This window comes from Sus scrofa, chromosome 6 (genome assembly GCF_000003025.6).
Source record: "Sus scrofa isolate TJ Tabasco breed Duroc chromosome 6, Sscrofa11.1, whole genome shotgun sequence".
Lineage (NCBI taxonomy): Eukaryota > Metazoa > Chordata > Mammalia > Artiodactyla > Suidae > Sus > Sus scrofa.
In genome coordinates, this window is record NC_010448.4 from 52,370,218 (window position 1) to 52,384,186 (window position 13,969).

At 53.7% G+C, this 13,969-nt stretch overlaps 2 protein-coding genes across 9 annotated transcripts in view; both read left to right on the forward strand.

The window, feature by feature from the left end:
* HIF3A (hypoxia inducible factor 3 alpha subunit) overlaps positions 1–6,122 on the forward strand; it is a 33,447-nt gene extending 27,325 nt beyond the window's left edge. For 4 of the 8 annotated variants that reach the window (XM_021094602.1, XM_021094604.1, XM_021094599.1 and 1 more), the window contains exon 14: positions 2,744–6,122. In XM_021094602.1, the coding sequence (XP_020950261.1) occupies positions 2,744–3,049 (306 nt within the window). In that variant the 3' untranslated portion in view covers positions 3,050–6,122. Of the gene's footprint in view, positions 1–990; positions 1,073–2,743 lie in introns of all 8 variants that reach the window. The other 4 variants (XM_021094603.1, XM_021094600.1, XR_002344705.1 and 1 more) reach the window with 3 other exon arrangements.
* LOC100513542 (serine/threonine-protein phosphatase 5) overlaps positions 3,049–13,969 on the forward strand; it is a 28,783-nt gene continuing 17,862 nt past the window's right edge. Inside the window, exon 1 of the mRNA XM_003127234.6 lies at positions 3,049–8,685. Within this exon, the coding sequence (XP_003127282.4) occupies positions 8,565–8,685 (121 nt within the window). The 5' untranslated portion in view covers positions 3,049–8,564. The remainder of the gene's footprint in view (positions 8,686–13,969) is intronic.

Sequence of the window (13,969 nt, forward strand, 5' to 3'; positions counted from 1 at the left end):
AGATGTGGCTCGGATGTGGCATTGCTGTGGCTGTGGTGTAGGATGGCAGCTGTAGCTCCCATTGAACCCCTAGCCTGGGAACCTCCATATGCCACAGGTGTGGCCCTAAAAAGCCAAAAAAAAAAAAAAAAAAAGATTAGAGTCAGACTGACTTAGGTTTGAGTCCCATGTCCACCACCTCGTAACTGTGAGACGTCACCTGTGTCTTGGGTGGCTGATGTCACCGCTCTGAGCCTCAGTTTCCTCATCTGGGAAGTAGTTACATTTCACAGGGTCGGCATGAGATGCAATGCAATCAGGCCCTTTGCCGATCCTCAGTGGGCTGTGGGCAAATGCTTGTATAAAACAAACCCACAAAAGCAGCACCCGTGGTTTCTCACTCTGAACAGGGCTGTTTGAACGTGAGAGTATGGTTGATAATATCTGAGCTCATGTGCCATATGCTGAGGCACTCAGCACATGCCAAGACAGCACGCTTAAATGGGGCGCTGAGGAAAATCCAGGACCACGGCTGCTGGCAAAGGTGTGGGTGGTACCTAGGACTCAGCGAGGGCTGTGCAGTGCCCTGGAGCTAGCACTGTCCCTCCCTGAAGGCACAGGGCAGGATGTGGTCCCCGGATCCTGGAGAGAGTAGGGCCAGCTCTTGTAAGAGCTGAAACCTTCCGCAGAAGGCAGGTGGCCAACCCCAGCGGCCCAGCGGGGAAGCAATTAGGTCCAGCAGCCCGTCTCCCTCCTCCTACTCCTGCCGCCATCTCCCGTCGCCTGACCCCAAATGCGCAGAGCAAGGCTGCGTGTGGCTGGGAGTCCACACGCACAGATCAGCCTGCTGGGGCAAGGAGGGGAGAACGAGGCTCTGGACTGCCACTCTCCCACAGCCACAGAGCCAGGGAGAGGCCGCTGAACCCCACGCTGCCCTTAATGACGGCAGCGTCTCAGCTCCTTGGACATGATGATGGTGGTGATGGTGGGGGCTTTGTCTCTGTCCCACAGAGTTTCCTTCTGACAGGAGGGCCAGCCCCAGGGAGCCGGCAGGACCCTGGCACCCACCTCCTGGAACTGAATGAGCCCCTGGGTGAGTAGCCACCTGGGCAGACAGAGAGGCCCTGGGTCCCCCTCTCCTGTGGGAGGTGCCTTAGATGGCTGGGGGGGCAACCCTGAGGGGTTGGGCGGGGGGCTGCTGCCAGTGCCTGGACACAATCCTAATGGAAACAGGCCGCCCCTTGCTCTTCTCAGGGGCACCGAGGCAGGGGAGAGAGGCCCAGAGGGAGGCAGGGCTGGCCAGATCTGCCTCTTGAGGTGGAAGCTGAGCCTGGGCCCAAGCCTAGGTCTCCGGAAGCCTGTGTCTGATTGTGCCTTGGTCATTCCCAGCTGGGTGTCTGTGGGCACTGGTTTCTGCTATATCAAGAGTTTGTACTTTAAGGAGATGTCCTGAGGATTTGTGGGGATGCAGAACAAGAAGCGCTTAGCACCAGACCCATTTCACAGTAAACGCTCAGGAAATGTCACCCTTGTGATGCTGGTTCCAGAGCCCACCCTTCCCCTCACTTCTGCCCCCTGCAGGGTACAAGACAAGCTGCTGTTTCTGCTTGTGTTGCTTCCACCATCTCCCACCCAAAACCTCCAGGCATCAGGAGGTTTTCTTTTTTTCTTTTTTGTCTTTTTAGGGCCACACCTGTGGCATATGGAGGTTCCCAGGCTAGGGGTCCAATGGGAGCTACAGCTGCTGGTCTACACCACAGCCACAGCAATGCCAGATTGGAGCCATGTCTGCAACCTACACCATAGCTCCCAGCAATACTGGATCCTTACTTAACCCACTGAGCAAGGCCAGGGATCGAACCCACAACCTCATGGTTCCTAGTCGGATTCGTTAACCATTGAGCCATGATGGGAACTCCAATGTCGTTATTCGTTTATCGTCAGTCATGCAGGGCAGGGGTCCTCCACTGTGTGTGCGAGGCTGGGCAGTGGCTGGGCAGAGAGAGCCGACATTTATTTAGTGCTCACTTTGTGCCAAGCTTTGTGCTAAATCTGTTATGTAAGTGATCCAATCGATTCCCCTCACTGGAATGCCAGCCCCGTGAAGGCAGCAAGTTTCCTCTGTCCTGTTCACTGCTGTGTCCCCCGTGCTTGGCACACACCAGGTATTCAGTAAGTTTTTGTAGGGGGGGCTGTGCCCACAGCATTTGGAAGTTCCCAGGCCAGGGATCAAACCTGAGCCTCAGCGGTGAGAACACCAGATCCTTAAGCCATTAGGCCACCAGGGAACTCCCTCCCCTCAATAACTATTTTTTGAATGAGTGATTCTCATGAAGGAGGTGGGTCTAAGTATCCCTGTTTTCCAGATAACAAGAGCTCACTGAGCGCTGTTCACAGCGCTTTACATGGATTCACTCAATTACCCTCCTAACAGCCCTGGGAGGGAGGTTCTGCTCTTAGCCCACTTTGCAGACGGACGAGGTTAGGTGAGGCACGGAGAGGTAACGTCACCTGCCCCCGGGGCATACAGCAAGTGAACAGTAGAGCCTGGATTCAAACTCAGGCAGCAACTGGCTCTGGGCTTCCTGACTCCTGCCTTAAACATCCTGGACACCTGAGGCTGAGGGAGACCGTGCCCAGGATTTCACTCCTGGTTGAATCCAGGCATGCCAGCCTCGCCAGCCATACTCTTAACTGTTTGGAAGGGAGGCCGGGTTAGGGTGCATGACTCCTGTGAATCGCTTATCTTCCGTCTCCCCCACAGGCCTGGGCCCCTCCCTGCTCTCCCTCTCCCGGGATGAGGACGCCGCCCAGTCCAGGAGCCACTTCCAGCCAGCGGCAGACTTGGCCCAGGCCCACTGAGCCCAGCCCTCTTCCCACCTCCCTCCCGCCCCCCGCAGAGAGGACGCCAATCATACTCCAAGCCGGCAGCCAACGCACAGGGTGGGGGTGCCGGGAGAGGGGTTCCCTCTCCTCTCAGGGGCCCCCACCCGCCTTGGGCCTACCTCAGCCCCCACCCCTCCGTACCCCCTACTGTCTGGGGCGCTCTGGAGTGGTCTCAGCTCAGTGACCTCTGGGAGGGGGTTCCTGGCCCCCTCCTGCTTCTCTCAGGACTTCCCTTGGGGTTCTCAATACCGGTTACCTCATCCCTTTCTCCAGCTCTCTCGGCTTTGCTTTCAGTAATCAGGGGTTGGGGAGGGTGGGGTTCAGAGCTGTATTTGCAGGCTTGGGGGAGTGTGGATAACCATCACCAGGTTTCTTTCCATCTTTCTTTCATTCTTATTTTGATTTTTGTTGTTTTCATTATGTTTTTAATCGCTGCAAATTACCTGCGGTTCATAATAATGTGGAACTCTCATCTTCCCCCCCGCCCCCGGCCCCAACTCAGGTGTCAATGGGGAGCGGGGGCCCTCTGGGTCAGATCTCACACCTCAAGATAGATTTCTGATCAAGCCCTTAGCTTCCCAAGTGGCCCCTCAGCTCTGCCCACTCCTCCCCCCTGGACTTCTGCTGGCCCCTCCCTGGCGTAGACACCAGCTCCATTGGTGGGCTTCCACTGGGGGGGGGGCCTCCACTGGCTACACCTAGGACACTTAGCTGGAGCCCCCAACCTCTGCTTCCAGACCTTAAACAGCAACACTCTATGGTTCTAGACCACACAACCCCCAGTGTGGTCTGCTTCAGGCCTTGCAGCCTCCAAAAGCTCTGATTCCAGATCTAACAGTCTTCATTTCTTTCTCGTTTTAGAATGCGCAACCTCCGAAATCGATTTTCCTGTTGCACAGTCTCTAAGGTTGTCTGGTTCTAGGCCTCACAGCCTCCAACTCCCACAGGCCCATGACCATCAGCGTCCTCTGGCTCTAGAGCTCTCCCCATAAAGATCGCTTGTTCTCGATGGTACATACCCCAACTCCTGCTGATTCTGGCTCTTACGGCCAATGATTTCCTTTGATTCTGGACCCTGCAACCCTAAGCTTTGAATTGCTTCTAGTCTTCCTGATCTGTAATGCATTTGATTGGTTCCAAATCCAGGCTTCCGAATGTCTAAATCATTTTGATTCTAAACCTCAAGATGCCCAGCTCAATTCTTTTTTTTTTTTTTTTTAATTTTTATTTTTTATTTATTTTCCCACTGTACAGCAAAGGGGTCAGGTTATCCTTAGATGTATACATTGCAATTACAGTTTTTTCCCCCACCCTTTCTTCTGTTGCAACATGAGTATCTAGACATAGTTCTCAATGCTATTCAGCAGGATCTCCTTGTAAATCTATTCTAGGTTGTATCTGATAAGCCCAAGCTCCCGATCCCTCCCACTCCCTCCCCCTCCCATCAGGCAACCACAAGTCTCTTCTCCAAGTCCATGATTTTCTTTTCTGAGGAGATGTTCATTTGTGCTGGATATTAGATTCCAGTTATAAGTGATATCATATGGTATTTGTCTTTGTCTTTCTGGCTCATTTCACTCAGTATGAGATTCTCTAGTTCCATCCATGTTGCTGCAAATGGCATTATGTCATCCTTTTTTATGGCTGAGTAGTATTCCATTGTGTCCAGCTCAATTCTTTTTCAATGCTACATGCAAGACTTGCTTTTCTCATCAAAAAGAAGCAAAATGGGTTTCCCGTCTTGATCTTATACCAAGTACCTTCAGAACCACACTTTTTTTTTTTTTTTTTTGTCTTTTTGCTATTTCTTGGGCCGCTCCCGTGGCATATGGAGGTTCCCAGGCTAGGGGTCGAATCGGAGCTGTAGCCACCGGCCTACGCCAGAGCCACAGCAACGCGGGATCCGAGCCGCGTCTGCAACCTACACCACAGCTCACGGCAACGCGGGATCGTTAACCCACTGAGCAAGGGCAGGGGCCGAACCCGCAACCTCATGGTTCCTAGTCGGATTCGTTAACCACTGCGCCACAACGGGAACTCCAGAACCACACTTTTTAGTTCATTTTTGCTCTAGACTTTAGGATCTCTACTATCTACTGGGTCTGGACTATATAACCTTTACACCTTACAGTTTCCAGGGCCCTCTGATTGCGGATCTGATGATCTCTCTTTTCTCTGGTTTTAGAAATTGGCTTCGAATGTCTTCTGATTCCACACCTCATCCTATACCTGCCTGGATTCTAGACAATCTCCAATTCCCCCTCATTCCACATCTTATGGCTCCAAATCACCCTGCATCTAGAACTTGGCCTTCACACATCTTCAGATTAGAGACCTTGCCCTATAAAATTTTCTGGTTCTAGGCCTACTGCTCTAAACTCCTGATTCTAGAGCTTATGACCCCAAATTCCTTTTGGTTCCAGAACTTGGTCTTAAATTCAGTTCTTACTCTAGAAATTCCTCTGGTTCTAGGCCTCACAGCTTCCAAGTGCCTCTGATCTCAGATCCAAATTCTTCTGATTCTAGAAATCAGCCTCCAAATGCTTCTGATTTGAGAGTCTGGACCTCTCCCTGTAGACTCCTCTGGTTCTGAATCTTAAGACCTCTGACTCAGATTCTGGGCTTCCCACCCGACTCCACTTGCTCCAATTCCTACTCTTAAGTCTTCCTATTCCAGATCCCCCCCTCCAGGTCCTTGTGCTAGTGGACTTCATGCTCAAGCCTCTTCATTCTCAAGCTCCTATCCCTAAAATTTCTCCGTCCTAGAACTCCCTCCATCCCCCACCTCTCAGCCAGCCAGATGTGCACGTACCTTTACTTATCCGGGGAACCTGGGGCTCCCTCACAACCCGCAGACTTCCCCAGCCGCGCAGGCACACGCACAGCCCTTCTGCATATCATGGGGTGGGTGAGAAGACAGGTCTCCTCAGTACTCCGCCACCACTTATGTGTCCCTGCCCCACCCTTCTTTCTACGATGGTGCTACTCTTACCCTTGAAGAGGCCTCCCTCTCTCAACCCAATTCACCCCCTTTTTGGAAGGCACTTCTCACTCTTTTGTCCAGGGATGGCCTGTCCCGATTGGTGCTATGGGGAGAGAAGGGCCTGACCCCTCCCTCCCTCTGGGGGTGACCTGGGCCCTCAATGGAGGGAATTGTGCTGGGCTGGGGGAGGGAAAGGGACTGAACCAACAATGCTGGCTCTGAAACCCACTAATCTTTAAACTCCTATAAAGAGCTCTCCTTGGTAGGCACCAGCGCTCTTGTGTGTTGACTCATCTGTAGGGTCACGTCACCAGGTGTGGGTGCACTGGGTGTCCATGTCACTCTGTGATTCTGTGTGTGAGTGACACTGTGTTCCCATGTAGGTCTGTAACACTCTGTGTCTGGTGATGTTTTCATTCTGTGTGTATCTCTGTGACACAATTCTGTGAACCTGTGTATGGAGAGGGCTGTGTTTCCTCCTACACATATTAGTGTCTGGGTGAAGTGATTCAGCCTTACGTGTGTTTCTCATTATTTTGGATTTCTGTGTTCTGAGTGTAGGAGGCACTGCAAAATTTTTTTTTTTTTTTTGGTACCTATGTGTTGTCTGTGTAGTGTTGCAATTCTAGATATACCTATGGGGCTGTTGTGACACTAATTCTGTGTACTGATGTCTGCCTGACATGATTCTCTGTGTGTGTGTGTGTGCGCATGTGCAAAAGAGAAATCGTGAATCTACAGATTCACATGTGGATGGGTGTGCCTGTTCTGTCATGTCACCCTCATAAACCCTGTCCTATGTTCCACAAAGGAATCTTTTCAAAGGAAGAAAACCATTTTTTTTTTTTTTTTCTTTTTAGGGCCGCACCTACAGCATATGGAAGTTCCCAGGCTAGGGGTCATCTTGGAGCTACAGCTACCGGCCTACACCATGTCACAGCAACACGGGATCCAAGCTGTGTTGACAACCTATACCACAGCTGATTGCAATGCTGGATCTTTAACCCACTGAGCAAGGCCAGGGATCGAACCCACATCCTCATGGATGCGCGTCAGGCTCATTTCTGCTGAGCCACCACGGGAACTCCCAGAAAACCATTTTGAAGCCTTGGCATTTCCTGTTCCCTCTGTTTTAAATGTCTTTCTCCCTTCCCCCATCCTCCCTTAGTTACCTTCTAGTCATACTTCAGATCTTGGTTCAGACATCCCCTCCTCCAAGTCTTCCCTGCCTACCCTAGCCGGGTGAGGTTCTCCCACAACCTCCTGAGAGCTAACCCCCAACCACCACCCACTCTATCATAGCTTTACATACTCAGTCCCACTTTGAGTACTTATAATGGAGTGGAGTGGGATATAAAAAGTCCTTACTCTGTGTTAGGCCCTCTGTCACTTTATTTATGTGATTTTATCAAACTCTTCTCTAATCCTATACCATAGGCTCAGTTGTGATCCCAATTTGCAGAGGATGAAACTGAGGTTCAAAGAGGATGGTCACTTGCTCAAGGTCACACACCAGGGAAGGACTGAGCCAGACTCGAATCCACACACACCAAAAAAAAAAAAAAAAAAAACAAAACCAAAACAAAACTAACCCAACAAGGTAGGCTCTGGAATATACAGCGACGGTAGAGGAGGAATTGAGAGCACAGGAATTAGGGGGGGCAGGTTCAAGTTCTGCCTCATCCACTTTTTCCTTGCACGACCTTGGGCAAGTGCATTGATCTCTGCAAATCTCACTGTCCTTATCTGTAAAATAGACATGGTACAAGTATTTACCTTCGAGGGCGATTGCTGGCTGTGGTAGGGTCAGAGTGACAGGATAAGAAGGTTTGAGAGTGAGAGAGCTTGCGCTTTCAGGAAGGGAGCCAGAGCAGAGCCTTCAAGGATTTAGTGCTACTGTTCCGCTAGCAGCTGAGGATTTGGAAAGGATGGTCTGGAAGAGTGCAGTGAACGAAGATTGGGGACGGGAGTGGCGACTGGAGATGCTGCTCGAGGCTAGACTCTTCGGGGTCATCAGAAAGTTTTGGTTTTCTCCTAAAGGCGATGAGGAGCCAGGGAAGGCCGATGAGTGGGGAGTGAGGAAGAAGAGAGATGGTGCAACCAACTTCTGAGCTTAGGGGATCCATGGCACCTCTGGTTAACAACTTAGAAACACCGACCCTTTCTTCGGTTGGTTTGAGAAACCACCCCTTTTTCAGAGAGGTAACTGAGGCCCTAGACTGGAAGGGAAGCTTTGTTCAAGGTCACACGTAATTTACAGCAGGGATAGACTCCCGGCTCTGGTCCGACTCTGCTTCCGCGCTGGGCATCCTGCTGTCGCACAGAAAAGCCACACCCACCAGCAGCATTCGCAACCCACCTACCCACCGGAGAAGACCGCTGCGAATCGCGCTTTAAGACCTCAAGAAACTTCGGCGGCTCGGAACACGGTTAACTTTGGGAGCCGGGCCACGCCGGGCCTTTTTTGCCCGCGCGTCCCTTTTCGCCTTCCCCATTGGCTCATTCTAGGAAGGGCGCCGTCAGGGGGCCCTCTGGTCACCTTGTCCTCCGCGCGCTCTATGGCGAAAGGGCCGTGCGCAGGCGCGCGAAGGGCGCCTTAAGGGCCCGCGCTTTACGACACTTGTGCAGCAGCGGCAGCGGCAACTCGGCACTCCTTCGCGACGATTCGGCCGGGTGCCGCTGGCGGCCGTTGCCAGGGTGGGGGTCGCTTTGCGGCATGGCGATGGCGGAGGGCGAGCGGACTGAGTGTGCTGAGCCCCCCCGGGACGAGCCCCCGGCTGATGGCGCGCTGAAGCGGGCAGAGGAGCTCAAGACGCAGGCCAACGACTACTTCAAAGGTGCGCCCGCCTTGGAGGGAGGAAGGGAGGGTGGAGAGCGGCCCAGGTCAAGGGGTGCCGGGCCGCGCGGAACCATGGCAACGCGGAGCGGCAGCCGGGGCGCGGGACAGGCACTACCAAGTGGCCGGGCGTGGGGAGGCTGAGAATGGCGCTACCAAAGGGCGACAGAGGGGGGTCTTGATAGAAGGGGTGATGCCTAGAAGTGGCGTGCAGAGCGGGTGTTGCTAAGTGGGGAGACTGACGAGGCCACTACCGAGTGTGAGGCGGGAGGAGAGCGGGAATGAGGGCACTACCAAATGTGAGACCCCAGAGGTGCCACCTTTTGGTGAAACCTGAAGAGGGCGCTACCAAGTAGTGACATGAGGCAGCCGACTGATGGCGCTACCAAGTGGGGGAAGACCCAAGTGGAGAGGAGCCAAGTGGGGAATGGGGGGAGGGGAACTGTCCCAAAAGAGTGGAGAATCGTGGGCGTGGGGAATTGATCATTAGGTGGGAGGGCGAGGAAGTAGGAGATTTGGACTTACTCCAGGAAGAGGGAGGCTCTGGGAGTAGAGGTGAGGCAGTCCCAGAAATAATGGCTTAGGACCTTGGGAAGGTAACGTGTAGGGGTACCCGTTCATTCATTGATTCTGTATGTTGATTGAGCGTCTGCTGTGTGCTGAGGACAGTGCTAGACTTTGAGGATATAGCAACAGAGGAGACAGATGCGGCCCTGCCTTTATATGGCTTGTGATTTAGCAGGACAGTTAGACATTGAATAAATACACAGATCAATAATGAAATATTTAGAAGCTGTGATGAGTCCTTTGAAAAAACCCCAACAGAGTGTGAAATAGAGAATAAGGGTTGGAGACTGTTTTAGAGAGAGTGGTCAGGGAAGGGCTTGCTGAGAAGGCATTTTGAGTTGGGAAGGAGTGTCCCGGGTGGGTGGAGCTGCATGTGCAAAGGCCCTGAGGTAGGAAATGAGACTGCCGGCTTGGCTGGAACTTTAGTGAGTTCGCCAGGAGACTGATAGATAAGCTTAAGGTGGGGGCTAGATCACTTAGGGTTTCACAAGTCATTGCCAAGACTAGTTTGGATTTGGAGTTCCCGCTGTGGCACAAGGGGATCGACAGCATCTGGGGAGCGTTGGGATGCAGCTTGGAACCCCGCCGCTGTACAGTGGGTTAAGGATCCGGCTTTGCCATAGCTGAGGCTTAGGTCGCGGTTATGGCATGAATCTGACCCCCAGCCTGGGAAACTTCATATGCCATGGGGCGGCCAAAAAAGAAAACAGGAAAAAAAAGACTAGTTTGGATTTGACTTGGCTGTCCAAGAGGAGACATTGAGTACATAGACAGGCCAGTGTGGAACTCTTGAGGAGAGGAATTTGAGAATGATGGGCGACTGAATGGACTAGAACACTGGGGGTGGATGAGGTCACCTAGGAAGAGAAGGGGCCGGGGACGGAACCTCGAGACATTCTGATGTTTAGAGCAGAAGAGGCTGCATAGGAGTGGTCTGTGAGGTGGAAAGAAAATTAGGAAAGCTGAGAGAACAGAATGCTTCTAGAGAGGAGGGGCTGTGCTTTAGGTCAGATGCTGCCACGGTGAGGACCAAGATTGCCACTGGGTTTGGCTCCATGAAATGTTGGTGGTAGCCTTGAGCAGAGCAGTTTCTAGGGAATGGTGGGGCGGCAGCAGAGGGGAGGGCACCAAAGAGTGAATGGGAAATGAGGGAGTGGAGTCAGCAAATGTGGACAGGTGTTTCAAGGATTTTGGTCTGGCGGGGAGTGCTTCTTTTTTTTTTTTTTTTAAAGATGGGTAATACTAAGAGTATGGTCCAATAGAGAGAGAGAGAATTGATCTAGCAGAAGAAAGAGGAGACCTAGAGCAGCAGAGCCCTGGAGAAAGGGTGGGGAGTGGAAAGAGACTAGAGCTTTAGTGGAGAACTGGCTTCTGGTGGGAACACAAACCCATTTCAAGAATGGGAAAGTCGGGTCAGGCTGGAGCAGCGAGGAGGTGGGACTGGTGAGAGGGGAGGCTGGAGGTAGAGCCCTGGAGGCAGGTCATGGAGTGTGGACATCGGCCTTAGGGTGGGAAGAAGCCATGGAAAGTTTGGAGAGAGGAGTGACGTGGTCTGATTAGCCTTGGGAAGAAGACCCCCTGGCTGCTTTAAGGAGACCACACCCAAGGGCAAGGCTGGAGGCCAAGAGGGGGACTAGAATGATGGCCAGTCGAGGGGGTGCTGCTGCCCACCAGGCTGGAGAGAGGGAAACTGACTCGAGAAATACTTGAGGGAAAATGACAGCGGCTGCCTGGAGAGAGGACGAACAGGGTGGCACAGGCCCAAAGGTGAGCAGAGCCTGGCACGGAGGAAGTGAGCGGGGCTGGAGCGTAAGAGGCAAGAGGAGTTTGTGGTGAGGCTGCAGGGAGGAGGAGCCTGGGCTTTCCGCTTGAGGACCCTGGGGAGCCGTGGGTGGTTCTGAATGGGGAAAGGACAGGCCCGGGGTGCGCTTTAGAAAGACCCCTCTGGAGGGGCAGGACTGGAGGCTGGGAGATGCAGGAGGAGGCTGGGGCAAGAGAGGGTGAAGGCCAGACCAGGGCAGGGAAGGGCTGTGGGGATGGAAGTGAAAGACTATGTTGGAGAGATGTGTGGGAGGCTGATTTGACGGAACAGGGTGACTGCCTGACTTTGGGGCTTGAGGGATCAGGTGTCGGGGCGGGGGTCCAGTCTCCAGCTGGGGGATGGCAGGGCTGTCCCTGAAATGGGGATGCAGAGGAGCAGCAAGTATAGGGGTGGTGCTGAGGCGGGAGAAGGATTCTGGGAAACGTAAGCCATTGGGAGGGGCTTCGTGCCCCCGCCCCCAGGACCTGGGGTTTGAGCCCTTAGGACCCCTGAAGCTGGGCAGGTCTCCAGAAGTCCTGGCACGGAGCTGGAACGGAGGGGAATGCCCCTTCAAGTCCAGGCCCCTTCCTGTCTGGCAGACAGCTGCAGCCACAGAGCCCCAGTCTCCAGGGCTGGGGGAATAACAATAAAAAGAATAATTGCAGCTCGCCTTAATTGAGCCCCTGTGGTGGCCAGGTACACCACTTTGCCTAATCCTCCCCCCCGGCGCTGGGAGGTAGGTAGCGGTAGCCCTGTTTGTTTTATAGAGGAAGCTGAGGCTCAGAGAAGTGAAACCACTTGCCCAAGGTCAAAGCGTGTGAGCAGCAGAGCCAGGATATCCCCCTTCCTCACCACGTGCTTGGCTCCCACGTTCCCGGTCCTTACCCACAGCCTGGCCTGGAGTGGGGTGGGGAGAGGGCCCTCAGGGACTCAGAGGAGGCCCCCCCCCCCCCCCCCCCCGCCATGGCTGGGTCATCTCTGGGAGCTCAGGCCCATTCCAGAGGCCTGGGGGTGTGTGGGGGGGACAGAGCCTGATCCCTGCTGTTCAGCTCTCCCCTTCCCTCTGGGCCTCATTGCCTCCCACCCCCTTCTGTAAAAAGAGAGGGTTCTATTTAACCCCTAAGGAGGCCTCCAAGCCTAGGAGTTAGTAGACATAGTTAAGAGCTCAGGCTGCCTAGGTTCAAATCTTGTTTATTTCTCTTACCTGCTGTGTGACCCCTGGGCAAACCTTAACCTCTCTGTCCTCAGTTTCCTCCTCTCTAAGATGGAAACTGCCTTGAGGATTAAATGTGCTATATTTTAGAGCACATGGAGCAGAGCTGGGACCTGGTGTCCCTGGGTAGCTGGGTAAAATACAGGCCCCTCCCATTTCCTCTGCTCTAGTCTCTTCTTCCTTCGTTTAGTCATTGATTCACTTGTACAAGTGTCTGCTGATTGCTTTCTCTGCTGTAGCCCATTTCGTCGTGAGTTCCTTTAATCCTCACATCCACCCCATGAGGCAGGGCTGCTTGTGATTCCCGTGTTTCAGATGAGTGGGCTGAGGTTCAGAGAGGGGAGGCCACCTGCCCCAGGTCTCGCGGTCGGCATCCTCAGGGCCAGGCGTCAGGCTCCGAGGCACCAGGCTCCCCACCCCATGCCAAACGGCCACTCGAGTAACACCTCCTTCCGCAAGCGTGCTGGCCATTGGGCCAGCCTCTGAAGCCCAGCCAGGAGACTGGAAGGAGTCCTCGAAGGTGTTGGCATTCCAGGGAGGGTCAGTCAAAAAGGGCTGCGTGGTTCTCCCCGGGCTTGTTTCTGGGAAGTCCTGGGCCTGCCCTCTGGGGCTCACTGTCCTGGGGGACACACCCTTCCCCTAATGGTGACTACCCAGCGTGGGCAGGCCTGGACTAGGGGAGACCAGGGGCTGGGGCAGCCCAGAAAAGTGCCCGACTCAGCCTGGGTGTCAAGGAAGGTTTCCTGAAGGAGGGGGCATCCAAGCCATTTGAAAGATTGCCAGACACTAGCCTGCAGAAGGAACCATTGTTATAGTTCCGTGGCATCCCCCAGTACCTGGCTTCTCCTTTCTCTGCTGTTGGGGTCTGTCTCTCTCTCTCTCTCACCTACTTCCTTCCTTCCTTCCTGAACCGTTCATGGGGCCTGAAACCGTCTTCTTTCATTCTTTTCACCAGCATTCATTTCTCCTCCTCCAGCTCGCAGCTCCAGCATCCTCTCTGGGTTGCCCAGCTTCAGCATCATCTCTAAGTCATCACTTTTTGGGGGCGGATTTGTGTGTGTGTGTGTGGTTCATTCCCCCCTCCCCCCCCAGACCAGGAGTCCCACAAGGGCAGGGCTGGGGGCTGCCGTGTCTTTAAACAGGACAAGGATTCAAAGAAGTAAGAACAGGGCCCCTTCTCTTATGGAGCTTACGTTCAGATTGGGAGGGTAGATTATAAGCAGGCAACAAAGTCATGGTTTATCAGATAGCTCTGGAGAAAGTATAGTAGGAGTCAGGGCAGGAATTCTCATTTTAGCCTGGGTATCAGGAAGGAAACTTTAGCCCAGAGGGGGTGCATGAGTTGTCCAAGGACACACAGCTAGTGAGAGTGCAGCCAGGGTCTGGGCCCAGGTGGCCTGCCCCTGTGTCTGCTCCTAGGCGGGGCTCCCGCCCAGAGGCTGCCTGGTACAGGGGATGAGAGTGGGACATTTAGAACTGCCCTGATTCAGAATCCCTGCCTGCCACTTGCCAGCACAATGGGGTTTTGCTCTTAGAGCCTCAGTCCCGTCATCTGGAAAATGGGGTTAATGCAGCCAATTTCATGGCTGTGAGGGTTCAGTGAGGGGGCTCAGGTACCAAGAGCCCCCGCGGCAGCTGGCACATCCTGGTCCCCCAGTTCAGGCACATCTCCTCGCTTCAGTCTCCTGCCTGTTGAGTGGCCAC